The 27,984-nt window shown below is 45.6% G+C and overlaps 3 protein-coding genes across 5 annotated transcripts in view; 1 reads left to right on the top strand and 2 right to left on the bottom strand.

Moving 5' to 3' along the window:
• The first annotated feature begins 271 nt into the window (after positions 1 to 271).
• Positions 272 to 2,022, top strand: LOC144099095 (uncharacterized). The gene has a single exon (XM_077632181.1). It carries the CDS (start codon positions 272 to 274, stop codon positions 1,892 to 1,894), a length of 1,623 nt encoding a protein of 540 aa, XP_077488307.1. The 3' UTR covers positions 1,895 to 2,022.
• On the bottom strand, positions 2,008 to 21,950 carry Tab2 (TAK1-associated binding protein 2). Its single transcript, XM_077632182.1, has 8 exons — positions 21,859 to 21,950; positions 19,958 to 20,090; positions 18,217 to 18,579; positions 13,981 to 14,098; positions 13,748 to 13,896; positions 12,860 to 13,079; positions 9,510 to 9,656; positions 2,008 to 2,400 (listed from the first exon to the last, which is right to left on the bottom strand). Exons 2-8 carry the CDS (start codon positions 20,060 to 20,062, stop codon positions 2,393 to 2,395), a joined length of 1,110 nt encoding a protein of 369 aa, XP_077488308.1. The 5' UTR covers positions 20,063 to 20,090; positions 21,859 to 21,950; the 3' UTR covers positions 2,008 to 2,392.
• A 1,218-nt stretch (positions 21,951 to 23,168) lies between these two features.
• Positions 23,169 to 27,984, bottom strand: part of Zmynd8 (Zinc finger MYND-type containing 8) — a 33,604-nt gene continuing 28,788 nt past the window's right edge. For all 3 annotated transcript variants that reach the window (XM_077632179.1, XM_077632178.1, XM_077632180.1), the window contains 2 exons: positions 26,374 to 26,498; positions 23,169 to 23,490 (listed from right to left, as the gene is read on the bottom strand). In XM_077632179.1, coding sequence (XP_077488305.1) covers positions 23,206 to 23,490; positions 26,374 to 26,498 — 410 coding nt within the window. In that variant the 3' untranslated portion in view covers positions 23,169 to 23,205. The remainder of the gene's footprint in view (positions 23,491 to 26,373; positions 26,499 to 27,984) is intronic.

The following is a 27,984-nucleotide window of genomic DNA, read 5'->3' as shown; positions in this document are numbered from 1 at the left end:
TATACTGGCTCCAGGAGCTGCTGTTTACAACAGCTGCTGCCGGTTCGAAGATTTTTACACAAAGCGCCAAAGGCGGCTTCACCGCAAGCCACGAGTGATGCGCCGAAAGCACGCTTTACAGAGAAGCACGCTGCTGTTCCAACGTAATGCGCCACCAGATGCATTCCAATCCACTGCGCTCGTGTGAAGAATGCCGATGCTGCGAGTACCCTTCTTTTATTAATACGCATGAGCTACGAAGTGGGACCGAGTGCGCATCGAGATTAAGCTGATGGGGAACCTTGCCGTTTCCATGACAACCGCGCAGCGGTCGGTAGTACACAAGAGCGGCGGGCACACGTGTGTAATGTGGATGGTAGCTGCGGCGCACAAAAAGACCACGGGCCCCATCGACTCGTACGACAGCCTCAATGACGAGCACCTCAGGCCCCACTTCCACAAGAGCCTCGTCAGGCAACGCTTGGCCCGCGTCGGCCTCGTGCGGTGTCTCCGGCACGACGGTAAACCTAACGGCGCGCACCGCTGTACCTGCGCCAGTTCCGTGTCGGGCTCCCGCGGAAGCACGGACGCCAGCACGACCAGCTCCGGCGACAGCGGAGTCAGCCTGAATAATGCGGACCTCACCTGCTCGACGTGCCGAAGCAACGTCGCTGCTCCTCCGACGGCGCCAAAGGAGCCCGTGTCGCCTTACCTGCTTCCCGTGAACCCGTCGTCGAAACGCAAGTTGGCGATGCCGCGACCCACCCAGCAAGGAAACACCGCACCTCGAATCACGCGGCGAGCAAGCATAACGCCCGCGGGGAGCGGCAGTTCGAGCGGCAGGAGTGAGCCGCTCACCAAGAACCACTTCCCCAAGAAGTCGGACTGCAAGGTCTCGCTCCTCTTCCACGGGTCGTCCAGAAGGGTGGTCGCCGAGGCCCGTCAGCCGGTCAGGGTGACGCAACAACACTGCGGCGGCACCTCGCTAACCGTCTACGACGGCCGGGTGGCACCGGGGGACACGTTCACGTTCGCGTCCCGCAGGCACTGCGGCTACCCGTTCAGCATCGTCATATTCGTCGACGACATGAGGGACGTGCAGCTGAGCAGCTGCTGCGAGTACCGCTACCACGTGGGCGTGCGCCTGGGTGGCTCCCAGGGCCACTTCTCGCTCGTGCGGATCGAGGGCGGAAGCCCCTGCTACAGGTGTGTGCTCGAAAAGAGGCTCAAAGCCCTGCCGAAGGAAGAGCCCAGGCCGATGGCCGCAGGCACTGCAGCAGAAGACTCGAGCAGCGGCTTGAGTAGCCCTATAACAAGCAGCTCTGAGGTTGCCAATGAAGAAAGCGCAGATGGCAGCATCCAGACCTCAGCATCAAGTGCAACAGAAGACTATCACGACAGCGAAGATGAAGGTCCCAGTGTAGGTCAGGAATCGGGTGATGAGGCACACGAAGACATTGTAGATATTGCCGAAAAAGAAGCTTACTCAAGTGGGACAAACTGTAGCACAGAAACGTTAAGCAGTCCGTCCCTGCTTCCAACCTCTGGATCTGAAGACGTCCAAGAACAAATTGAAGGCGACGACCCGTCTCGTCATGAACAGGCACAGGCAGACAGCAGCAGTGGGCCAGAAAGTAATACCAGTGTAGTTTCAAACAGCTTCGAGCCATCGAGCAATGGCGAGAACTCCGGTGAAAAGTCTGGGCACAATAAAACAGGATCACTTGCAAAGGATGAAGGCCAGAGCCAGAGCTACAAGGCAAGCCGAAGTGTTGTGCAATCATCTGCATATTTTGTGCAAGATAAGAAGAAACAGTGGGGCTCTGATGAGGTTCGTGGCGAAAGTTTTTCATCGGATGATGATGCCCAGACAGTTACACTCACTGTTCAAGCGGATGTGCACTCTACCCCATAGCTACACTGTTGAGTCTGGAATGTTAACCGCACATGAGTCTGTTACCTCGTCACACAGAGTCACACAATGTTATGGCGTGAGCGACAAAGATTAAGTCGAAATGAAATAAATTATTTTTGAAAGATATAGTCTGGAGTGCTTTAGTTTTATTTGTCATAAAAATGCATCAGGACGCATACATAACACACACACACACAAAAATCCATTTATGCTGCTACAATCAAACGGAATGCACGAACCTTCACACACTTATCTTGATCACCTACATAACTTAAGTTTCATGGGTCCTTCTTTCAACCAAGCTTTGCCAGCACGTTTACATCGTATGTACATGGGGAGAAGAAAAAAAAAAAGCTGAACAGTCGGTATATCTGTACAACGTTGCACATAGCATGTGCCACAAGTGAAGAGGTGTGTGGTGATGTCCTTTGCATGCACGCCTCGATGCCTGCTGCCTCTTGGCAGTGAATACTCGTGGTGGAGGTTTTACCAGTCAGGTCACACAGCTGCAAAAATAAAAAAAGGGGGGCAACTCCTCAGTAAAGGTGACAAAATTTTGCACTTGCAAAAAAATCAAGGCATGTCAATACAGCTCTAACAGCAGAGCTAAAATAAGAGGCCATGCACTGTCCACACAACTTTAACCATCCTCATCAGCCCGACTACGCTCACTGCAGGGCAAAGGCCTTCCCCATGTGTCTCCAATTCACCCTGTCCTTTGCCAGCTGCAGCCACCGTACGCCTGCAAACTTCTTAATCTCATCAGCTCACCCAACTTTCTGCCTCCCCTGCTACGCTTGCCTTCTCTTGGCATCCACTCCGTTACCCTTAAGGACCAGCGGTTATCTTGCCTTCGCATTACATGCCCTGCCCGAGCCCATTTCTTTCTCTTGATTTCGACTAGGATGTCATTAACCCGTGTTTGTTCCCTCACCCACTCTGCCCGCTTCCATCTCTTAACGTTACACCTATCATTTTTCTTTCCATGGCTGGCTGCGTTGTCCTTAACTTACGCTCAACCCCTTTTTTTTTATTAGTAAGACACTACTAGTGAAAGCCATCACTTGGCAAAACTCATTTTGTAAGCATTAAGTGTGATTGAATTCTTTTGCTACAAATGAAATGCTCTCGATATGCGGCACAAGAATGCACAAGAGATAGCAATACATATAAAACTTCGCTAACGAAAACATGCTGAACAAAACGCACATTACATGCACACTGATTTTCCTAACGATGCTACTGTACTTAGCAGAGGCAAGAATGCAACCAACAATGCTTAATTTTAACTTCAATCTGTATTAACGCATGCACTGATAAAGTTCATATCCCATCTTCGATCGCTTGAGAAGTGCTCACTGATTGGCTGAAGTAGCAGATGTGACACTCAACTGCTGTACAAACCAGCGATGAAGACAGTACACTTCATTTGAATGCTCTATTTCTTGCAGTATGGCTTCTGATACTGCAGCTGGAGCTACAGTACCTTCAGTCTCAGAAGTACACCAGTTCCGGAACAATCGCTCATGGCATCAAAGCAATTTGGATGCTGCTAGTTGCACAGCAGCTTGTTGAAAAGCAGAGACCCAGAATTCAAGTCTTTGTGCTGATAAGCAAAATTATTTCATCAGGCTGTTTTATTAGAATGCAGACGATTTTAGTACATGTACTATTTTGCTTACGAGCGTGTTGCGCTTTTGTAGCTACAAAAAAACAATTTACGCAACCGTGGCAAAATTCACAGTTTCTACTTCACATTTGCCGACAGTGTCTCTGCACTACTGCACTCTTCAATGCAACTGAGCGCTACAGCTGCTTCTGCTGCTTCGGCCAATCATTGAGGGCTTCGAGTCTCTTGAGGGATCGAAGTCAGGATATGGGCCCAGGCGCTACCTAACATGTATTCTAAGATGCCGTGAAATTCATAAAGGCAAGAGAGGGGAACTGTGTCAGGGCTACACCCCTAAACTTGTTAGACTAGTATTCAGTGCTTCCATCTTCAAATCACTTCCTCTCAACTGTTTATGCCTCAGTCCCAGAAATACGCTCAATACCATGTGGCAATGAGGAAGAGCAATGTGTCGTAGTACTTACACTTAAAGCCTTATATTCGCTCAGCATGTTGGGGAGGAAAAAGAAATGTGTCACCAGTTACTACACAAGTGCATTATCAGATACTGTCTTCATCACAGTTACCAGGGATGAAGAGAGTACCACGAGCTTGGCAGTGTGGTGATACCATGTACGACACACATAGCTAGCCACCAGCACAAACATTAGTAACAAGACTATGCTACACTGAGCAAGAGCTTTGAAATGACAGCACTGTATCACAACGAGAAGCCTCGGTCCATATTAGGAAGCTTCTGGTAATTTGGTTGCTAGGTTACTCAGAATACAAATGGTGGATTATTCCAGGGAATTGAGTAAGCAACCAATTCATACAGTGGCTGTCCCTGAGGTTGAGACATGATCTCGCTTTAATGAACAATTTACATGGCAGCTGTAATTTCTCCATGCTGATGTTTGACAGTTGGTCTGCTTGTATCTACAGAAGCGACAACTCTGTGTGCATCTTGTTGCCCTCCATTCTCATTTTATGCAATCTGTGAGTGTAGTTACCACCTAACTCCCTACCATTCCAATCACCATGATAGAGGTTCAGCTCTGGAGCAAAATGTTTACATACGCCTAGCTACCTTGTATATTATCAGCGTAGTTGTGCAACAGCCGTAACAAACTCCAAACGTACAATGTACGGTTCTATAACCTCTACCTATTTGTACTAGTGGACAGTCACTCGCAGTGGTAAGATTTCAGTGCACAATCGCTAGCAAGAATATCCTTCCAGGTGTTCACCCCAAAAATATGTTACAGTCGAACCCACATATAACGGCATGGTGTACGGGAACACCATGCCCATTTCTATTGTGTTCAGCAGCAGAGATGATGAAAGTGGCCTGGGCTGAGGTGACGGCCACTGGCGAGCGGAACTGCTTCTGCAAGGCCGGCTTCGTCGACACACTCTGATGCCGAGCCTGATGCTTCGGAAGACGACCAGCCCGGCGGCGATTTGTGGCAGCGCATCATCGACTCCGACATGGGGGGTCATGACATTGGTTGGAATGACTTTATTTCTGTCGATGACAACGCCGACACCGCGGAACCTTGCATGGACAAGGGCATCATTTCTGAAGTGCGGGACGAGAGTGACGCGGAAGAATCAGATGAGGATGAAACTTCGGAGCCAGCACCCATAAGCGCGCCTGTAGCAATGAGCTACATCAGACAGCTCATCTATGCCATCATCCATCACGGACTTTTTCGCAAAGAAAAAATTTTGTGTTTTGACAAGCAACTGTCTTTAAAGCTGTGGTCCCCTTACTACGAACTTTGGAATATAACAAACGGATGCCGCGTGATGCTCATATTTGTTATAAGTGGGCTCGACTGTACCAGGCAGCTAAAACTCACCAAAAATATGATTAAGGGAAGATATTCAACCGCTGCCAGAGATACACACGGAGTATACATTTTTCAACGACAACGCTTATCATTACCATGAACTTAACATGCAATACCCAGTTCCAGCAATTATACAGCACATACTTGACAACCCCACAAAAGTATTCTGTTTCGACAGTTTTCAAGCAATCCCAAAGATGTGTTCAGGCTAATATAAAACAGTGATGCCTGTTATACAGTAATACAGCAGGCTACATCTCCACAAGGCAAAATGGACGAACTTGAACTGCACGCAGCATGTATGGGTTCAAATTAAATACTCAAATATGCCGTGTGCCAGACACTTTTTAAAATAATACCACGGTGCTCTATGCAGTGTAAATGCTCTGACGTGTGCTACCATTCATCTCTCATGTTAAAAAAAAAATTTTTTTAATTGCCACGCTACAAAAGCAATAATGCAGTGGGTTGGTTGGCGATGTGGGCTAATTTTCTTCTTACGTGACAACCCATGCAAGCACATGACTAAGGGTACTTGGAATCTCTGGCCTTTTTCAAGCCCAGTGCCCAGATATGCTTATTCGCTCATTTATCGAAATGTTAAAAGGACCAGCACAATAAAAAAAAAGTAAAAGGAAAGCCTGATCGCCACAAGTTTGTGCAACTGTATTCTAATGTTGTTATGGGTAGATGGTAGCAATGATGCCTTCTCTGAATCTCATATGAAGAAAAAGATATTTTTCTTGCTTAAACGCAGCAGCTTTCAAACCAGAGTTCTGCACCCACGACTTAGCTAAAAAGGCTGAGCACATTAGCGTTCAAGAAAATGTTTTTGTCTCACAGGATCCACATATGTATTGAACACGGAGAATTGTACTTTACAGCAGGATACGATTAGGCAGGTACTACTCGCATGCCACGTGGAAACAGGAAGCTGTGGTTGCACTGCCGAGCCTATTACACTTGCTGCATGCACCAAACGTCAAAATATACAATGGGCACCGTATTATTCCTTCCTGATGCACTGATAATTGGTAAGCAACGTCCCCATAAAAAAAAAGAAAAAAGAAGAGAAAGAAAAGAACTCTTTAACGATGGCACTAAAAAAGCAGCTAGACGGAGTTTCGGCAGATGCACTACTCCTAAAGTAATATAGGATAGCAACGAGCCCAGACCAAAGTGCAGTCTCTATGTGGCAAATATAATGTATGAAATCAAATATAGTAACCAAGATATACTGCCAACTGTTAATACTGCTATGCGCTACAACTACTATCAACTCGCAATGCCAACCAGTAATTTCACACCAATTCTGGTAGCATTAACCTTGAAGTGTTTTTTTAACAAGTGGCAATATGTAAGTGTCAACAAGTAGGCAATACATACAGGTGAATAATATGTACCATAATATATAGTCCTCAACGTGCGGAGACAAGCCCCCTCCTAAAAGTGTTTCTACCTCAAAGACGAGCATACAGGTTGTTGTAGCACAAAAAACTGGATGCACAGAAAATATGAAAAATACAGCTTCACTTTATATTATGGTGAGATGAGCTGCAACTTGAACAAACATAAATGAGGTAAACCAAAAGAGCTCAAATTTTAAAAAATATCTCGATGAGGAGGACCAAGGGAGACTTGTGGAACTCCACAGCCTCCACACGTTCTTGCAGTGAATGGATCACAACAGGGGCTTAAAACCTTAAGTGTTAAAGGCGCACTAAAGATGATTGTGAACTCGTCATTTTACCACGGGAACTCGATCTACACGTTCCGAGCATTCTTAGAAACTTGTAATTATTGTCCTGTGCAGCCGATTTCCCTAATTTAAATCGGATTAAACGACCCGGCTACCGCCGCCTTTTTTTAACTAAACGCTGAATGTAGGAGGAGTCAACCAACGCGTAGAATGCCTTTCAGCAAGTCCCGTGGCGGCTTGCCGCTCTGCCATTGGCAGAGTGACACGTAAACTAAAGAGTCCAGGTGTATTTTTGCTTCTGTGGGCCTAATTTGCGGCTACATTGTCTGCGACTGAAGCTATTTATTCACAGAAGCCTAAAAAAAAATAAAAGCGAAAGAGAAGCCGCCACGGGACTGGCTGAAAGGCACTCCACGCGTTGGTTGACTCCTCCTACCTTCAGCGTTGAGTTTTAAGAAAAGGCGGGAGCACAGGTGGCCGCACAGAACAACAAATCGAAGTTTCTAAGAATGCTCCGAACATGTAGATCGAGTTCCCGCGGTAAAAAGACGAGTTCAGAATACTCTTTAGTGAACCTTAAAGCCTTTTGCTACATTTTTACTGGTACCACTGTCTTACACAGAGATCGTATTTCCCAGCCTGCATTATTTTTTGGTGTAGGCACTGGCCTGTTCTGTCTGGGAATAAAACTCAGGCACTTTCCCGGAGTTTCCAACATTTAGTGTCGTTAAAGCAGGCATCCAGCCAGCCAGCCGGGCTGCCAATAACAGTGACATTTTTCAAACAAAGCAGATTGCAAAACATAGTCCTCACATGCATGCAACTAGGGCACATATTTGCCTGAGGCATATGCGGAATAATTCTTCAAAAGTTGTCAAAATAAAGTCTCAGGTCACCATACAGGTACAAAGGTAAACAGAGAATGCTGCACTGTTCTAACTGCATTTGTTCCAGTCCCAGCAGAACTTAAAAGTCACAACATGTGCACGTGCAACTGATTGGGCACACCGTTGTGCGGGCACATACAGTAGCCGACCGATTTTCAAGACTCCAATAATCTGGACTTGCACAATATTTTGAACTTTGCTGAGGAACCATCAAGCAGCTCATAGGGACAGGTACAGTCTTTGTCAAAAGTATACAGCCCAAGGGGTCTGCTTCTGAGCCCTGTAGTGCGGCCCCTCTTGCATACTCAGGGGCCCTAATCTCACGAAGGCGGGAGGAACTTAAGTCCTAAACCCTCCCAAGCTTAGCACTCTCAAATGTGCTAAAGAGCCCTGCCACACGGCTTGGAAGCAAACCCCTTGGGCTTTATATTTCTGACAGACTGTACATTTTCATGACCGATGTTTCAGACTCTTTGGAGCCCAAAAGTTAAGATTATTTTGGACTGAAATAGATGCCAGCAATACTGTGGAGATCATTTTTTTGACCGAAAGTTTGTTTTACAGTAAGAGCTGCTAAGTGCCCATTCCTGGGTTTTGCATCGTAGTACCATGTCGTCGTCATCGGCATAACCGGTGGGTGCATTGCCATGGGAACCACTCAGAGGGTGGTAACCGTGCATACGGACCATTTTTCGGGTCTATGACATAGATGAAAATGATCTAATTTCTTACATGCTGGCATATACGCAGACTGGAAAGATCCTTCTGCAGGTGAACTTTAAAAACTGCAGAGTAAATGTGCTTTGCCGGTTTGTAAAAAGTCCACCAGAAAGGTCCCAATTTTGCAAACCTCAAACACTTCGAAGCCACCTGCCATGATGACGCTAGGTCCAACCTTAATGTTTAGCTTTCCAGCATCCTTTCCTACCAGTGGGCAGCTAGAACTGCAATTATTTTTTTGTGACAGCAAGCTTACAGTGCCTTGCATACAGACTTTTAAACTCTAGTTGGGACATTTATTTTGTTTTATATGCTAGGACTCGACAGCCATACACTGACAGCTGAAATTCAGCAGGCTATAAAAAGTAGTATCAGTAATGGCGATATCTGACAACTAACCCCCAACAGTGCACCCTTTACTTACTAAGCTATTTATACAGGCCTGAACGATTTTTTACAGAACCATTTTTTTTCCCCACTGCGGCTGCACAACTATAAACAATGATTTTTAATACCTCTAAGCGGCCACATTCAAAAACTAATATTTGAAATCGGGTACGAGAAATGTGTAATTTCAATAAGATCCATCCAAAAATCAAGAGAAGCAGCTCTAAGACCAGTGTCCCCCCTTGACTTCTGCTTGTCAATGTGTAAGCAGTATCAGATTCCACAGCACGCTGTTGACTTGTGTCTGAGCCCACACGACACGCCTCCACAGGACAATGCGCATCAGGATGGCCCACTCTTGAGAAAGCCCGTCAGGCCCGCTGCAGCTGCGTGTGGCAGTAGCAGCGCTGCGCAGGTGACAGGTGCACTTGGTGCAGGTAACGCAGACCCAGGTTACCTGTCGAAGGTGCCTTGGGCATCTCGCAGACCTCGCAGGCCTCCAGGGCCGGGTGGTTGAGGAAAGTGCACTTGGAGCACTTCCACCGGTTGTCCTCCTGGTTCTCCTCGTCCTCCGACAGGATGCTGCCTGACCGCGGAGAGGGTGCTGCATGTGAGAAGAAAACAGGAGAAGGCAAACCGTTCAGACAGGCAGCCACTCCCCTGGACTTGCTAACGAAGAAGCTGAGTTGAGTTCTGTATCAGCTCTCGGTGACAGCCACTTTTTTTTTTTAGAACAGCTGCATGGGGGCTTGCTTTTTTCAATTACAAATGGCATCGGAGTCTTGAAGGCCACGACCAGAGTTAATGAATGAATAAACCAGTTAGCGGGACACTGAATGCTCTGAATGTTTGGCATAACTTGCATGGTAAATTTTCAGAAAAAAAAAAATACAGTAAAAGCTCGTTAATTCAAACTTCACGGGACCAGAATAAAAGATTTAATTATCCGATGTTCGAATGATCGAATGGCCTTGCAAAAAAACAGACAAGAACAATTTGCATTACGGTACCATGTACCGTATTTACTCGCATAACGAACCAACTCGCATAATGAACCCACCTGCACCGAATTTTTGGTTAAGAATTTGGAAAAAAAAAAGCGTCAGTCGTTAACGGTTCCCTCCGTTGCACCGTCACGGCCCATAACGCATTTCTTGGCAGCAAGCCAAGATGCTGCACAGCGATAACAACATCACAGTGTGTTTACCTTTTGACGTTAGCTCTAGCAAGGGGGAGAAGCCGCCAGGATTTAGAAACTGCATGATTCATATGCTTAGTAAAATTCTGAAAAGAACGGCTGTGCATTTACAATTAAGCTATTATTTATTCAATGACGACAGAGAGGACGAATTATTCTTTGTGACCCCTTTCTGAACCAAAATAGTTAACCTGTTTGAACCACCCGCGCTTCCTGACATCAACCGACGTGTAGTGGCTAACCCTAGCAACTTTGAAAATACAGAAGCATTCTGAAAATCTGGCACGTTTCATCTCTATAAAATTTTGCGCTGCGGGCATCTTCAGACAAAGCGAAAGCTTCGTGCAACTTTTGTTTGCTGTGAACATGAGGCACAGTGTAGCGGCAACGACGAAATCGTGTGCCGTGTGCGGTGTGCCAAGCCGCCCAGACGCGGCGGCGCGCAGTTCGAATTATCCGTAGCGGAACCAACTCGCTTTTGAATTAACAGGCTTTTTTATACACAGATCTCTATGGAGCTTGGCCGGACCAAGTAGCGTAGTTCGAATTATCCGAAAACTCGAATTACCGTATAAACGCGTGTAAGGGCCGCACTTTTTTTCCCAGATTCGGGGGGCAAATTTCGGGGTGCGGCCCATACACGCGATTTTCGAAAAAAAATTTTTTTTTCAAGTGAAAGCAAACCAATCTGGAATGCGCGGCATTTATTTACCGTTCAGGCATCACTCACGGAGTCTTCAGACTCCGAGCTGGTGCTGTGTTCAGGTAAATGTTTAGCCCACAGAAAGTCGTTTTCGGTCCCGTCTAAACTGTTTGAAATTCCGGTCACTTTGAAACTCCGGGTTACAATGTCGGTCGACACGGAATTCCACGCGGACAAAATCCATCCAAGCACAGTCGCGAGCGGTGCCCTCTTAAGCCGCCCTGTCGGCGTCTCGTCGTGATTGCCATTGGCCATCCATTCCGAATACTGCCTTCGAAATTCAACCTTAAAAGGCCGATTGACGCTTACATCCAGGGGTTGCAGCATGCCGGTGAGGCCGCCCGGTATCACGGCCATGTCTGTGCGGATACCACGCAGGCGTTCCTTAACCCTACCCGTCAAGTGACCGTGGAAGCTGTCCAAGACGAGGAGCGATCGTCGGGCCAGCATGGCGCCTGGGCGCTTCTCCCAAACGTTTTTTACCGAGTCGAGCACAAGCTCATCGTCCATCCAGCCCTTTTCTTGGGTGTGAACTACAATTCCCTTGGGGAAAACGCCTTTAGGAATCGTTTTTCTTTTCAGGATGACATAGAGCGGTAGCTTCCGCCCGTCCGCGGTGACGCACAGCATAACGGTACACCGTTGGCGCTCTGCGCCGGTTGTCCGCACGAAAACACTCTTCTTTCCTTTCAGTTCAACTTTGCAGCTCTCGGGACAGTCGAACCGCACGGGGGTCTGGTCGGCGTTCGCTATCTGCGAAAATATATAGTTGTGCTCACGACGCAGACCGATGACATACTTCTGAAAGCTGAGCACCTTGTCGGTGTAGTCGGGGGGGCAGCCGCTGGCACAGCGTGGTCCTTCGCCGAAATGATAGGCCCTTCTTCAGAAATCTTCGTACCCAGCCGGCACTAGCCTTGAAGTCCTCTTGCGGTATGCTTTTAGCACGCGCCAAGGCTTGTGCCCTCACGCGCAGCATGTCCGTTGTTGCGCACTTCCATTGAATAGCATAGCAGCTCTTCTTCTAGCTCACGAAATTTCCATGGCTTGCCTTGGAAAGCGCGTTTTTTGGAGCTGGTATTCTTCAACGCATCCCTTTGTCCGCACCACCGTCGGACACACTTCTCGTCCACATCAAATTTTCTGCCCGCGGCACGCTTGCCGTGTTCGAGAGCGAACTCCACTACTTTCAGTTTAAAGCCCGCCGTGTAGCTGTTGAGGTGCTTGCACATCGTGCAACAGTGACAATGCTCGGAGGCAGTTCATGAAAAAGTGAAGAACGACAGCGCACGAGAGCAACAACTATGCCGAGCGACCACGCTAACACAACCACCAAAAAACGCATGCTTTGACAGCCAGAACAGAACAAAGTTAGACCTGGCGATACCGATACGGATAGCGGAAGTACAGTAGCAGAAGCTCGCGGCAGAAGAAAAGATGATGATGATGACCCGCGGCCTCGGGCGCCATCCATGGGCGGCACCTCGAAGCTCCTGTGCGCATGTATTTCGAAGGCTATTCTTGCATGTTTCCTGGAAAGTTTGGGTGCGGCCCTTACACGGATTTTTTTTCTTTTCAAATATTTCCTTTGGGAATACGGGGCGCGGCCCTTACACGGGTGCGGCCCTTACACGCGTTTATACGGTATTGAGGTTCGAATTAACGAGCTTTCACTGTACGTTAACCAGGGTTTTGAATAAACTAATCTTGGATTATCACGGTTTTACTCTCGTCACTACGATTACTGCAGCTGTCGTGTAGCGCACTGCTGACACGCAACTTCTGTTAAATTGTGGTTTCGTGGCGCATTCATGCAAAGGAGCCCCAAGACTTTTGTAGAAGACTGGCAAGTGCATAAGCTTCCGAAACGGGGCTGAATGGGCGTCACCATCTCAGAGTGGCCTACCGTTAGAGTGCACTCGTGGCAGTGACAGGATGGGAGGCCTGGAGGGTGGCGGGGCTGGATGAGGCATAGGCTGGCCGGGGTTGAGTCTCTGGTAGAAGTGCTCGTCAGTGGCCCCCAGAGGCACCTCTCCACGCGAGTACAGGTCCACTTCATTCAGCAGGCAGTGACACTCGACGTTCAGGGTGCGGTTCCTTCTCCGCAGGTTTCTCAGCTCCTCCATCTATTGAAACAAATTGCATAACACAAGTAGTCGTTAGAGTTCTCCACGGCGAAGGCATCAAACTCGAAGGGTTGCTGGACTAAGTTTGAGCAAAGTAAAACATAAATGTTTTCTCACTTAAACACAAGCAGGTGAATTGTAGCACGTATGTACAGCACAGAGCTAAATATAAGAAACAGGCAGACATTTTTTTCCAGACACTGGGAACAGCTCCAAGTCCTGGCTGACAGTGCACACATACGCAATGCCACATCATCTGCGCATGCATGCACAAATATGCATGCACAAAAAACAAAAAAAACTTGAATGTCATTATAGTGAAGGAAGTGAAACATAATAAATTTATGGTAGCACTCCACTGGTGTCCACACAGCTAATATATACAGTAAACACTTCAACAAGTCTTCATTAAAAAATACCAACGTCAAAAAATCTGGCATTCTAAAAGCAAATTTGGTTTTATAAGTCGTTGGGTGTGCGGTCATAACTTGGTCTCACAGAACTGGGCGAAAACGCGCATAAATTACTGCTTTGTCATGGGACACACTTAAGTGAATTATAGGATTAAAAAAAAAAAAGAGCACTTTCCAGCTTTGTACAATAAAAAATTCAACCACAAAATTCAACCGCAACTGAGAACTATCAACTGTATACTAGTAGCTTCCAACCTGAGAGGGGGTGACGTCAATCAGGTGCTTGCACATGAGCCTGGACTCCTTTGCTTCCACTTCGCTCCGAAGTTGCTGCAGGACTTGCACCTGTTGGGCATACATTCGCTGCAGCAGTTCTAACCTTTGGCGTTGGTGTGTCAGGAGAGCTGCACAGTGGCAAAGAAGAGTTGCACGAGCGAGCGTTATAGGTGGGAAAAGATAAAGAGTGACCTTTTCGGAAGCAGTCTTACTTTGAATCATGTTGTCAATGACAGGCGGCGAATGGTGAAGCCGATTCATGGGCGAGTCCATGGCAGGTGCCTGGGACCAGCCAGCTCCATACTGTGAAGACGGCATGCTGATGGGAACCTGCAGGGCAAGCACACAATGTCAAACCAATGAGCCTTATGGCTGAACCCGGCCAGAACAAAGTCCCAAACAACAAAATTCTCAGGGAACAATATATTCATGCGTATAAACAGCACGGCTGCCCACAAGAACTATAAACAGGCTCTCCCAGCTTAAATCTATTAAGATTTTTAAAAAAGCGTTCTCTAGTACTGAAATAAAAAGAATGTTGTTATGAGTTCTGGAAGCTACCAGGCAGTATTTTTTTCATTATGCCTACTTTAATAACTAGTTGATGGTAATTAAATTTTTAAATATGGCTTTAAAAGCTCAGGTGTGAATGGGAAGCTTGTCGACGAGCGTCATGAAATTGGTCTGATCCAGGTGCTTCCAATGAGGTACAGTTAGCGCAGCCAATTTATTTGGCAGAAATTAAAGACTGCCGTATTTTAAAAACACCACATGACAATGTGCTTTGTACCCCCAAATGCACCCCGAATTCAGTGCTCTCATTCGTTACTTAGTAAAGCTGGGCCAGCTTCGTGCCTTATGTGCTGCCCACAACAGAGCTTCGCGTTTGCTATTGGTTTCGGATAAGCGTCAACTGCCGATAACGTGCTGAAAAAAAAAAAAAAAGAGAGAGAGAGAAAAAGCACCGTCAGCAGCTAGCACTTATCTCAGAACCAACAGCACTGCGAAGCTCTGTTGTGGGCAGTGCCTTACCAAGTCGTGGATGAGAGTGCTGTAATTGCAGAACATTCATATTTTAAAGAATTTCGCAGGCTTTCATTTTTGCCAAATAAAAAGGGTTACGCTAAGGCTTCCTCGTTGAAAGCACCTGGAACTTTCCTATTCATATGTGGGCATTTAAAGCCATGTTTGAAAAGATCACTAATTAATGTCAACTAATTATTAAAGTACAGGAAACAAAATAAATACTAGCCGCTATATCACATAACTCTTAACATTCACTGGATTTTAATTCAGAACAATGTTTTGGTTTTTTTTTCATAACCCATTTCAGCTGGTAAGACCTGTATATTACCACTCAATACCATCATCCACTGAGAATGTGGTGCCCCATTAACGAAGGCTTCTGAAATAATACCCCGTGCCTTCTCCAGTCTTATACTTAGCTAAGGGCTCAAACAGATATGATGTGCATTTGCAAGCGCACAACCCTTTCTCAAAATTATGCAGGCCGTTCCATCTACCTTTGCGCACCACAGAACTAAAAGCAAATAAGGAGCGAGGTTAACCCATGCTCATAAGCACTTAAAGGGACACTGAGGGCAAATAGAAGTTTGCCTGTATCAACAGGGTATGGTTTTGTAATCGGAGTCCGCTGTCACTGAAAAACGGACATTTCATGAGCTAGGAAAGACCAAGAAACGAAACACAGGTGTCGTCGTCACCAATTTTGCACCACAGATCCCAAAGGCTATACTACCCCATCATTCACTTTAACCCATATATGGCTAGGGTCCTACATGTAAGACACCACCTTTTGCACAATAACTATAAAAGTTTATTGTGTAATAGCTTGCGCTCGCAAGCGTAGGTTTAAGAGGGTTCAACCTACTTCTGCAGAAAGGTTGTGTTGTATGCGTTCAGAAAGATCTGCCAGTCTTTTCTCTGTACGCCATTTTTTAAATTCAACCGCATCGACAACACTGCAATTCTTCAGGAAGAACAAATCATTTTTGCGCACTGTCATAAGGACACCACCGCGCGTGACGATAAATGTTATTTTAAAGTCGAAGTCAAATATTTGAAGCTTTACCACAATTAACAGGTACTGAATTTGCCTAGTATCCTACATTGCAGGACGGCTAAAAAGTTGGTGCTGAGAAAAATATTCCCAGCGATAAAAAGACGCTTCTGAATTGTGAGGTGAAATAAACATTTTATATGGAAAAATAGTTCAACATTTTCAAATTTCTGAATTTTTGCCGTATATGGGTTAAAATGGTCACAACCCACCCTTTTCGGTAAAGATGTCATGAGTTTGAATCGACTGACGTGAAGATTTTTAAATCTAATTTTATTGGCACTAACAAGTCTTTTGCAGCCAGACAAAATGTCAACATAACAAGAAAGAGCCAAAGGATAAATTTTTACTGACAACAATAATTGGATGGAGTTGTTGATGGAGTCCAATTAACTGAGCAAGTGGTATAGATATGCCATGCTTATCCCATAGGCTAATAAGTTGACATGAAACGAATACATCCAGTTTTGAAGAGTGCAGCCATGCTTTGCTTTGACATTGCTTTATTGGGGTTACGTATGTAAGCCCTAGACAGTCTGCACATATTTGTAGACTGCTCGTAATAAACTGTTGGGAGTTCAGCAGTACATGCCTGCCTTGTTGTAACATCCCTCTTCTTATTTTGCACTTCATTTAGCAGCCATTTTGCACTGGCAAGCCCTGTTGCACCCCAACTCCAGCTCATCCCAATGCCCCAAGCAGTGAAGCATGTATCAAGCATGTCTATACTCTGCAACGTTTCCTAGTAATGGAGCCAAGGCTACAAAGTTGAATCATGTCTTTTCTTCCTACTAAAGAGCATAGTCCTTAGCTGCAGTTATTAGTTTCCTCTCAAAGCACAGTATATCGGTAACATTTGTTATTTAAAGCACATTTCTAACATAAATGTGCACTTTCAACATTAAAGGGTCACAAAAAAGCCGTTTCTTACAGTGAGTTTATGGTTTGTGCGGGTTTAACGTCCCAAAGCGTCTAACGCTATGAGAGACGCCATAGTGAAGGGCTTTGGAAATTTTGATGTTTAGGCACGTCCGGTTCCAAGAAGCCTCCATAGATGGCGCTAACTGCTCTGGTGACAAAGCGAAAAACCTCACAGTGAGCAGCACGCGAGGCGGCCATCCTGAGGCCAAGCTATCAGCTGAGTGATACGGTACTGTACCTTTCCTTTCACTGCCAAGAAAAGCTGCTGCCGAGTACAGCCCATGAGCTTATATGGTTGATTTGCACTTAAAGCATATGAGCTGCAAAGCAACTACATCAAAATGACAATGTGTCCTAGAGCTAGCCTGTATGGTACAAAGCATGACGGGAAAATGGACACCAGTGAGATGGAAAGAAATCAGATCATTACTGAACAATACCATTTATGAATAAGTAAATAGATGAATAAATGCCTATAAATCACTGACAAGAACTTCTCGCACCAAGGTCACAGTACAGTCCCTGATAGTACTTTTGCAGACCTCGGCCAGAAACAATACGTTGGTACAACATGCACTGGTGGGCGAGTTGGTCAGACATCGTCCTTGTTTGGCTTTGAGCCGCTGCGCTGATTTACAAGAACCCATACGTTGGTAGACAGCGCAGACCACTTTCTCCCTCTGGTTCATACCTAACTAAACCCTGCTTCATTACATTTTTTCTACTCTTATCCAGCCCTTGAAGCCAGATTTACTGCGTTCTGGTAGTTGGTTCTTTTGGAAGTGAAGCTCACAGCGTCAGCAAGGATGGCCACAGCGGCAAAACGGGAACAATAACTGACACCAAAACAGGAGCATTAGATATACTCTGGCCTCTTAAGCCTCTGAGGCACTATGTACACAGCTGCACACATAGCAAACTCACATCTCTACAAAAGTTTGCGACACCTAGCAGTAATTCCTTTATTTCAAATTTAGCATGCTTCGTATCATACTTCTTCATGCCAACTAGCAAACAAAATAAACAATATATCCCAAAACAGTGAGCTACCATTAGTAGCACGTCCTCCGGCATTCTTATGCAGACTGCTCGTGCTACGAGAATCTTATTTTCCCCGGTTCCCAGCAACATGTGCAGCTTCGAAATAAAAAGTGATTCCATAATTTCTCGTAAGTGACAAATCCTGGTATTTCACTGTTGCAGTTTCAAGCCACTGTGACACTTTGTACGAAATTTTGTACGTGCTTGTAAAAAAAATGAACCGTACGTGTTTTGCACTGGATAACTAGCCTGTTTGGTTTCCTTGATGCCTGGATATGCTATTTAGGTGGAAAAAATATTTGTTTTGAATGGCACAAGCAAGTAGCGCCTGAAAGGTTTGATTGCTAAGGGTTAAGCGCATTTCTCATCCTTTAGAACACGATCTACTGCAACCCTGCAAACACACCTGTGGCCTGTAGTCGGTTCGTGCCAATGGCTGGTTCGACTGGGAAGCAGGGAAATGGGGTGGCACCAGAGGAGTAATCTGAGAAGTAGCATGAACGGTGGTAGCCTGAGGAGAGCGCTGGTGTCGGTGAACCAACGGTGACTGAGGTGTGGGTGGCGTGACTGGCGTCAGCACACCAGGATAAGGTGGTGGCAGGTCCTGGTCCACTGGAAACGGAGGCTCAAGTGGCTCGAACAGCCGGGGCACGGCTGGGCGCATGCCTTCACGGTTTATGGAGAGCTCTTCAGAGTCAAACTGGCTGTATAACTGGTCCTGGCTGGCACGTGTAAGGTGCTCGATGCACTCGGCCCTGTTTCGAGGGTACTGCAAATGGGCAGACACAACAAAAGGTGTTACCGGAAGCTTGACAGTAAGTTTAACATTTGTGAGGCATGAAATTTCGTTATGTTTCACATGCACACAAATGCTAAAATTGCACCCAAAATAACTAAATAGATTGAATAATCCCACTTTAAAGCAATTTTGATCACTGGTTCTTTAAGAAAGAAGTGGTATACATCTGTACCACTGGCTTCGTAATGAGATCTTGGATGTGGTTTGTATCTATATCACTGTGCTTTTAACATAAAAAATTTGCATAGAACTGAAAATTGTTTCAAGAACGGTTACGCAGCAGCTGACTCATGGAAAAAGCTCATAGGCCCCAAAATGTCTCAACATTTTGTTACCCCATCAAAATGGGCTGTGTCAAGCTGTACACACGCAGACAACACCAGGAACAACTGTTAGCTAAAGATAAAAACACACCGAAGGATTTGTTTGTTCAGTAGTTTTCAGCACGCAAAAATATGGTACATCGCTGTACCGTTGTCCATTTGCCAGCAATTGAAGCAAGTGGTACACACATGTACCGCTGTCTTACAGAAGGTTAAAAGCTAAAGATTTCCTCTGTCAATGTAACACGAGTGACTGAGTGGATACACGCAGCAAGGTGCAACAGCTCCAGAGCTTTCCGCCCAAAGCCGTTTCTTGCAATGTTTCCACAAATAAACAGGAGTACATGAAAGAACTAGTAACCAAGCAGCCCGAATTTACGTAATGACAGTCACAGCCTGTTCAAACAAATGAATCATGACAAGACAACACATTCTCAAAAGCAAAAGTTGAAGGCCACAAGAGCCACAAAGAAATTAAAATTCCTCATTGGTAAGACAGGCAGCCTGAAGCTGAGAAGTTCACTCTGCTGTTCACTGTGTTGTTCACAGGCCTGAATGCAGACTGCAATACACTACCTTAAGCTTCATTTCTTGGAAGTAAGAAAACTCAGAATATCTTCATTTTGTAGCTCCCAGCATATCCAAGCACTTGTTCTTGATAATTCGTCAAACAGAAAAACCATAAAGATATAACATGAAGCTATTTCTTGATGCATGCCAGAGCCTTATTCTGGGGAACATAACACAACAAGCACTAAAACAGTGCCTCTAGAATAACTGTGCGAGAAAATAACGCATGTAAACAAGATTTACCCATTATCTTCATTATTTTAGCAACTGCACTGCCTACGCTAAGGATACGAACTACATGGCAGGTACAACTGAGATTTACAGTCGTAAACGAAACGGCAAACATGTATTTTGGCTATAAACTGTGAATGCGGAAAGACCAAGGGTTATTTATGATGACCAAATCACTTAGAAGAAAAAATTATAGGAAGCGTGCGGAAAGAAATCCCACTTACAAGTTGTACGTAAGACTGAATGACGGCATCGGGCAGCTCCGGGAACTGTGCTCTCATGTCATTGTAGAGGTCCTGGTGCACCGGCGGCACCGAACACATCGCCATGCCGTTGCGTTAGACTCTAGCACAGCGTCTGCACAACAAGCCATGCGAAAGCAGAAGCAAGCAGACAGCACATCATCTGTAGCTTTTCAATAACAAAGACAAAAAAAAAAAGTGCAAGAAAAGGCAGTATACTTTGTTGCCATGACCACATGAATGCATGAAATACCCAATTTTTCAACAATATTTGTAAACTTTCATTCAGTTTTTCTTATCTGCACTTGTTCCAACTCCACAACTCACAGTTTCAGCCATGCTATTTAAAACCTTCTTCAGTGGAAGTAATTCCCATCAGGATTGCTGACTTTGAATGCATGCATTCCTTTTTTTTCTTGAGATGTCCAGTTAAATAAGTTATTTGGTCACCAGAAAAGATCATTGCTGTTAGAAGCAAGAATGTCTATGCATACTACCTTCCAACACCTTTCAACAAAATGGTACATTTGCCCAAGGCAACTGAGTTATTCACAAATGCTTAATTAACTTGCTTTATGCATAGTCCCAAAGATACCCTCCACTACGTAAACTGTAACGAGAGGCATTACATGTTGCAGAACAAAAGAGAGTAGCAGAAGATCATTTACGATTGGCACCCAGGTATGAAGAAAACGACACAATTCCTGATTCAGGGCCATTCTCGAAGTAAGCCAAATGGCCACGTTGGTGCTGTTCAATAGCTTCAAAACAGGGCAAAATACGAGGATCCTGTGTATTTATTCGTCTTGCCCCTGGTCTACTGTGCTGTTTTCAACACATACACGGCATGCCATGGCTTTTGCTTGTATTAAACCACGCTTGCAAGTTTCAAGACATTTAAGACAGCACATTGTACATGCAATGACGGTCCCAGCGTGTTGTCTGAAGTGCTGTCAACAGCTATGCGGTCACTGGCTCATTGAAAAGACGCCTGAATTTGACGTGTTTGATGGCTGCTGAAACCCACATAAAGAATCTAAAAGTAAAAAGGCGGAGGTGCAGACGTGGGAGGCGATAATGCCGTGCTTGAAATAGCCGGTTCTTATGTGGAAAACGAAAGAAAAAATCAACAAAATAACAAATAACGAAGATTCAAGTACTGCTTACGAGTTTTCCAATATTGCTTTCCTTCCATTCAGACTTACTGTGAACAAGCTTTCATGCTTTCCTGTTTTGTTTTTTTCCCTGCTATCCTAAACGGAACTGCATGGAGTGCAAACTGCACCGTAATAACAGTTCGCCAAGCAAGATCGCCGATGTTGCGACAGAGACAACAATCAGATCAAATGGGTTGGATTGCTAGGGTGTCCGGCAACGATCGGTGGCTGCCCGATAGTTCCTCCACGGAAATTCGGCCACCTGGGCGATGCCAGATAACGCAGTCAAGCCGCCTCCTACGTCAAGCCGCTAAAACGTGCACTCTTTTTCTTCCTCAGTACCTAGTTTCAGCGAACGACTACAATGATCTGCGGAAACGCGGAGCGCGAAAACATGCAAGAACATGTTTCGGTTGTTGCGGCTTTCAGCACAGCGCCTGTCATGCCTTTTCATATGCACTTTACACGCTAGTCTTGCGATCGACAACACCAAACCTGTGTTAGGGCATAACAGAAAGTTCATTTCGCGTTAAAAAGTAATAAAAACACCGCGGTACTGACATGTATAAGCCTAAACGCTAGATAGCCGTAGAATCCAAGACTCGAGAAAGACATCCAGTGACAGGCTAATGGCAAGTGTCTGCCACTCAGGAAATGCGCGGTGTTAACATCATTGGTTAAAGAGGCAACTGAATGAGTGAAAAAAATACCTTCCCGGGCACTCACCATCTCAGCATTGCTGCAGAATATTACGTCATATCAACGCGAACTGACATCGGCAATCGCCTGTTTACGGTTCATTGTTGCCAGCACATGCCGTTTCCTCCGACAGTTTTCGCGATTGTGAGCACTTAGGTAGGGTAGCTTCGGCTTTGAGTGTTGCTATTTGTATTGTATCTACCACCATCGCAGAAGTTTTAAAGATAAATACGGTAGTACCATATCTTAGGGCGCTTGCTTGCGCTACTAGCGCGAAACGTGCTGCTTTTCAGGGTTATGGCAAAAACTTCATGGCAAAGCTGAAAAAGTGCTGCGTCAACTTAATTCGTTTTTAGTACACTTTAGCCATTGGTGGACGCCAAATTAATTCTGGTGTTGTTGTTGGAGCACCTAACGCCACAAACTAGTGCCTCCTTGGGTTTTTATTCAACAAGGAGGTTACTCAAGGAGGCACTGCAAGGTCCATGAACACTGCACAAAACCGCGCGGGGATTGGCCATAATGCAGTCTTCAGCACATTCTTCTTACTTTCATGCAATGTTTTGCCCACATGTCAGGCATTCCTACACTCAAGCACAGTCCTGGTCCAGAGTTGGCGCGCATCTCTCTGCTTATCGCCGCCTGTTCGTTGCTTCCACAGTTGAAGCTGCGCCAAAATCGCATCCGTCACACTTCGCGTTTCACCAAACCTCATTGGCTTGACCTCTTTATTATTATGCCTTTGTGTCATTCCCCAACGTGCGCTGTAGCTATAATGCATCTTCAGGTTAAGCTGCCTACATATACTTTTGATCTTACTTTAAACACACAACGAGAATGAGTCCTACTGCTAAAAACAGGCCTTTATATGTGGTATCAGTTTATTATTGGCACGGAAACGTGAAATGCAGTCATAAGGAACAACAAAAATAATTTGTTAAGAAGAATATGCACAGGCACCTCTCTCGTGGTCGTTGGACACGAAAGCCGCGCACTGAGGGAGCTAAGGGATGGAGTCAATAAAAGACCAGTAAGAGAAATAGCCGCCGTAGTGGTGAGCTCCGGAGTTCCGCCAGCTGGGGTTCTTTGGGATAGCACACAGGCGTCTTTTGCATTTCGCCTACATAGAAATGAGGCCACAGTGGCTGGGATTTCAACCCGCGTCCTTGGGCACACATGGAATGAAGAGAAGGTGCAAGGTGGAAAGTGCCACTGGAAGAGGCAGGTTGCCTACCCGCTCCAGAAAAGAAAAAGAACGGAAGAGGAGCCAAGTACAAAACAGTCAGTGAATCCTTCACCTTTATACATAGTATCCTTACAAAAAGATGAGCTTTACCTACAGGAAACAAACAGCATCCTACAAAATGCTGACTTTTATTGAACAGGGTCGAAAGGGAGGCCTCCCATTGTAGCCGTAGACGCCGGGAAGCCACCACCAGGCACCATTATGGAAGCAGCCCCTTTGTCACCAGACATAGAGAGCTGGGCAACAGCAGGGCCATTGTTCACGACAGTAACACCAGCATGGTGTTGGCTTGAACTGTTCGTTTGGGTGCAAATTGACATGTGCTTGGGCCAATGCGCTTGTTGGCAAGGGTAGTCACAGTAGCTTGTGTTCCAGCAACAGTACAATACAGCTTCCTTCCAGCAGTTTGCACACTGGGAAAAATATAAAAGAGGAGACAACATATCTGAGCAATAGTGTTAAACAGGGCAAACTTTCAGCAGGACACTGCAACCTAAATATTTGCTGCCTCTCGCTTACACCCAACAAATGAGTACACCCACTACAGAAACAGCTAGCAGTTCACACTTTGTACAGTTCTGACACTTTCATTTCACAGTGCCAGCTTTATTATCTTAGTTCCTCCTGTTTTGAGACATCAGTGTTATTCGTTCGCATACCCCATTCCACAACAAAAGGTAGACAACTAGTACATATATGTGTGCAAAGCTGCTGGCACAAGCACAGCCACCTTATAGCCACTCATTCTACACTGGACTCGACCCTCCAGTGATGCCCAACTTGGGCAACCAAAATCCAAACAGAGGCTTATTATAAACCCAGACCGTGATGCAGAGTAGATTAACCCTAGCCATGCATCTGCACAGTCATTCAGAGGCAGTGGTAGTCATATCTGGCATCACCCATGGCGTTACTAGCTATACTGATCAGATGTCTGAACCCTGAGGATAGGCGGCTGTAATTTTTTTCTTTGTACTCCACGTACAAAAAAACAACAAAGCCCTTTGATATGAAGCATTTGTGAGCACAAAGGAAGAAACGAATGCCTGCACTTCAATCAGCCCCATTCGAAAATAGCCATTTTATCTTTGGTTCCCTTTAGTTTCCATTGCTGCAGATTCCCTTGGTGATGTGCTCTTCACCTGCCACCATGCAAGAACTGTGGCAGTGGTGGCATCTGTCACGGCCACAGCAACTTACGTTTTGTTGCCGCAGCCTATATACAGTGTAATCCACTTATAACAATACCAGACATAATGGTACATCGCTTATAACGGTCAAATTCTTTAGATTTATCAACTCCCCCATTGACACTATATAAAAATAAACCGTATATAACGATAAAATTATCAGCTAAATAACGAGTACAGTGATAGGATTCTGGCTGCCCGGAAGACTTTTACAACCAAAATTTGCCTGAAAATTTGATAAAAATAAAATATTTTGAAGCGAATGCCATAAAAACTCCAGAAACGGACCCGCGTGGCAAAATACATGGAGGAGCATTGCCTACAGCCTTGGGAACTAAGCGCTACCGTAGTCACAATCTCTGGAGGAAGGAGCTTGCTTGGCTGCCGCAACGCAAAGCTGCCTTACACAAACGAACAGTTTCCGCTCGTTTATGCATTCATAAACTGGGTAACCCCCCCTGCCTCTCCCACCACCACCACTATTGTCCTTGACATGGTTGAGAATGCGCTTTTTTTTTAAACCGTTAGTTTTTCTTGTGCGTTCCCCTGTTTCGCACTGTCCACAGCGCAGACCTTGGCAGCGCGCCAAGATGTTGTGCACCAATAACATCCTGGTGCATTTATCTTTTGCTGGGAGCTCCAGAGGGGGTGGGGGTGGCTCTCTCAGCAAACTTGGCAGAGCACCTGCATGCATACCTGCATGCATGGCGGAATACGTGTGTGTTCTTTTTAGTTTTTTTTTGCCGGTCCAGATATAACTAAATCGGTTATAACAATCGGATTTTCTGGTTTTCTCAACATCGTTATAAGTGGACTGCACCGTAGTACATCAGCTTACAGCAGATGTCACATGCCTGGTCTTCAAATGCATGGAGACATGGTGAGCCGTAACACCAACAGTTTTGTAAGTGAACCATGTAGCTTGCGCCATCAGAAATCGGAAAACATTCGATGAGGCCTTTCAATAATATAAGCTAATTTCAGATAAAATTTGGAGTTTGTGTACATAATTTTGGTTGGCCAGTCTTTGAAAACGACCTTCTGACTTCTCGAGTAGAAGAGGGATGTTAAATCGGAGTGGGCCTGTATGGACAGACAGAGAGATCAGACTCACTCAAAATGGAGCTTTTGTCGCCGACGTTGTCACGGGCAGTTATCGCTTGTCCCATACATTGAAAATTGGTTGTTGAGGGAAGGAAATTGTGCACGAACTATCTCACATCTTGGCGGGAAGGGATAAAGGAGGGATTGAGAGAAGAAAGGAAGAAAGAGGTGCCGTAATGGTGGGCTCCGGAATAATTTCGACCACCTGGGGATCTTTAACGTGCACTGACATTGCACAGCACACGGGTGCCTTTGCGTTTCGCCTCCATTGAAATGCGGCCACTGCAGTCAGGTTCCAACCCGGGTACTCCGGATCAGTAGTCGAGCGCGGCGGGTTTCATACGTTCGCCATTCGCCGTTTCGTCACTTGGGTTTCTCTTACCGCGTCGACCGAGTGGCGCTCAGTCTTCACGAAGTTACATCCGTTCGCCGTTTTGTGATTTGCAGTTCCACGGCTTTGAACGAAAAGTGCCTTATCTTTGCGTGTGTTTGACGAGCAGTATGGTGCCCACTCGGGTTGCGGACAACATAACCCTGCCGGGTCCGTCAAAGACGCGTAGGAAGTATACAGACCAAATGCGGTGACCTTGCTGTCTAGCGTGTACAGTGAAAGCACAACTTTGGTGCAAATACAGGTGCAAATCGTCGGCAGCAAGAGAAATTTGCCGCGAGGTTAAATCAGTGACATAAAATTTTAAGCCGATTTCATCTCAATAAAGTGATTTTTTTGTACCTCACGAATTTTTTGGACTGTTCGTTTATTCGGACCACTTTTCGGGTCCCTACGAGTCCGAAAAATCGGTCGGCGACTATATATGCCTACTAATAAGCTGTGCCATCTAGGTTTCAGTGAACACTCGTCACATAAGAAACAAACTGAATTTCAATACAACATAAAAGTGCCGCACACAACAGCCATGTTCCTACATCAAAAACAAGCAAAACAGCATTGTACCAAAGTAAACATCAGGCAAACAGTATAGAACCATAGATTAAACTCACCCACTGCTTCCGTTTTGTTTCTGAGATTGCAGCAGCCATCTCGACTGCGTGCTTTTCAACAAGAGATGCCTTTGTTTTCTTAAGTTCAAGATCCATGCAGATCCTCATTTCCTTCATTGTCAGAGCTGAAAAATGAAAGTAAAGGCATGTAAGCATTAGTAGGTACCCATCACAAGGGGAAGGAGGAAGCTGCCATGGAAATGAACTTTATGTGCACCTATTGGTGACACTGTGCTGAATAGCAAAAATTGACAGGAAAGTTACCACTCTGCGATGCCAGATTCAGCAACAGCTGTTAAGGTATTCATATTTTACTAAATTTTGAGGCAGTGAATAAGACTGTGACTTCATATCTGCATATCTCTAGAGCACTCTCTTTAGATTTCCAAACAAACTCATTTTTTGACTATCGCTCGTCTCTAGCTCGCCGTTCTAGATGAACCGCGCCACCAATGACCTCTCCTGGATGGACCGTGCTGCATTCCTCTGCTCTCGCTGCACTCCCCCTACTCCTCCCATGGTAAACACCCCCCAGATGGTTCCCATGATAACCATCCTCTGGTTACTCATTCCAACACTCTCGCCATACCCTCCTCCTTCCACCTTAACTCCTCTCTCCTCCTTCTTACAAGGTAACTACCCTCCGGATGGTTCCTTGCACTTTTTTGTTCTTGTCATAGCTCCCCGCCCCCTCTTCCTTACGCCCGTCACTTTTGCCAGTCTGCAAGACACACCTGATATATATCTATAGTTGAAAATCGTTGATGGGAATACACTAGAACCTTTCTATAGTAAGGTAGCTCAGACCAGCAAAACTCTTTACTATACCAGTTGCTGGTAATGGCATGGCTCTGACTAACCTCTCCGGCTGATTATTAGGCACGAAGTGTTGGTTTATAAAACAAACACCCCTAAATACCTTACATTCTGCTCTTATCATCCCTTTATGCGATAATTATTTATTATCAGTTATCACATGCTATCACATTTGTTACATTGTTTATGCCTCCTGGAAGTGCAGCATGTACACGAATACAATGTGGCTAAAAAAATATAAAGCGAGTTTGAGTCCATATGAAAACCAGAGCTTTCCATGATCAAGGCGTCATCTTCTGTGGCTTCAGCATCATTTAACAGGCAGCAGTTAAAAAATGAGCGCGATAACACCAAGCGTGGCAAAACCGCCTACGCGGTTCTGCTCCGCCTCCGCGTCTTGCCCCTGCTTCCCCGTGCTACGAATGCACGCCCTTTTCTTCCCTTTTCTACTTCTTCCTGCACTTTTACTGGCTTTCCTTTCTCAGCGAACTGCGCCGCCTTCTTTATATGTTCATAGCCAGCTTTACATTTTCCGTGCGCGCTGCGCGCTTTGCCTCACGGCCCCAAGGTCTTCAAAAAGCTTCTCCTCGCGGCTCTCAAGCTTAGTGGTGAAACCAACCACCTCAAAGAGAGCATTCGGATCTATTTGCCTCGCGATCCAAGACTTGTCATCATTTTGCGGAAAGCACATCGCCGCAGCCAGACAGATGCTCTTTACTATAGCGGTTTCTTCGAAAAATTTTTTTTTACTATAACAAAAAAAAATGTACAGTCATCTATGGAAGGCGAAATGGG

Source organism: Amblyomma americanum, chromosome 7 (genome assembly GCF_052857255.1).
Source record: "Amblyomma americanum isolate KBUSLIRL-KWMA chromosome 7, ASM5285725v1, whole genome shotgun sequence".
Classification (NCBI taxonomy): domain Eukaryota; kingdom Metazoa; phylum Arthropoda; class Arachnida; order Ixodida; family Ixodidae; genus Amblyomma; species Amblyomma americanum.
Note: the sequence above shows the minus strand (reverse complement) of the source record. Positions and strands in the feature narration are given on the sequence as shown.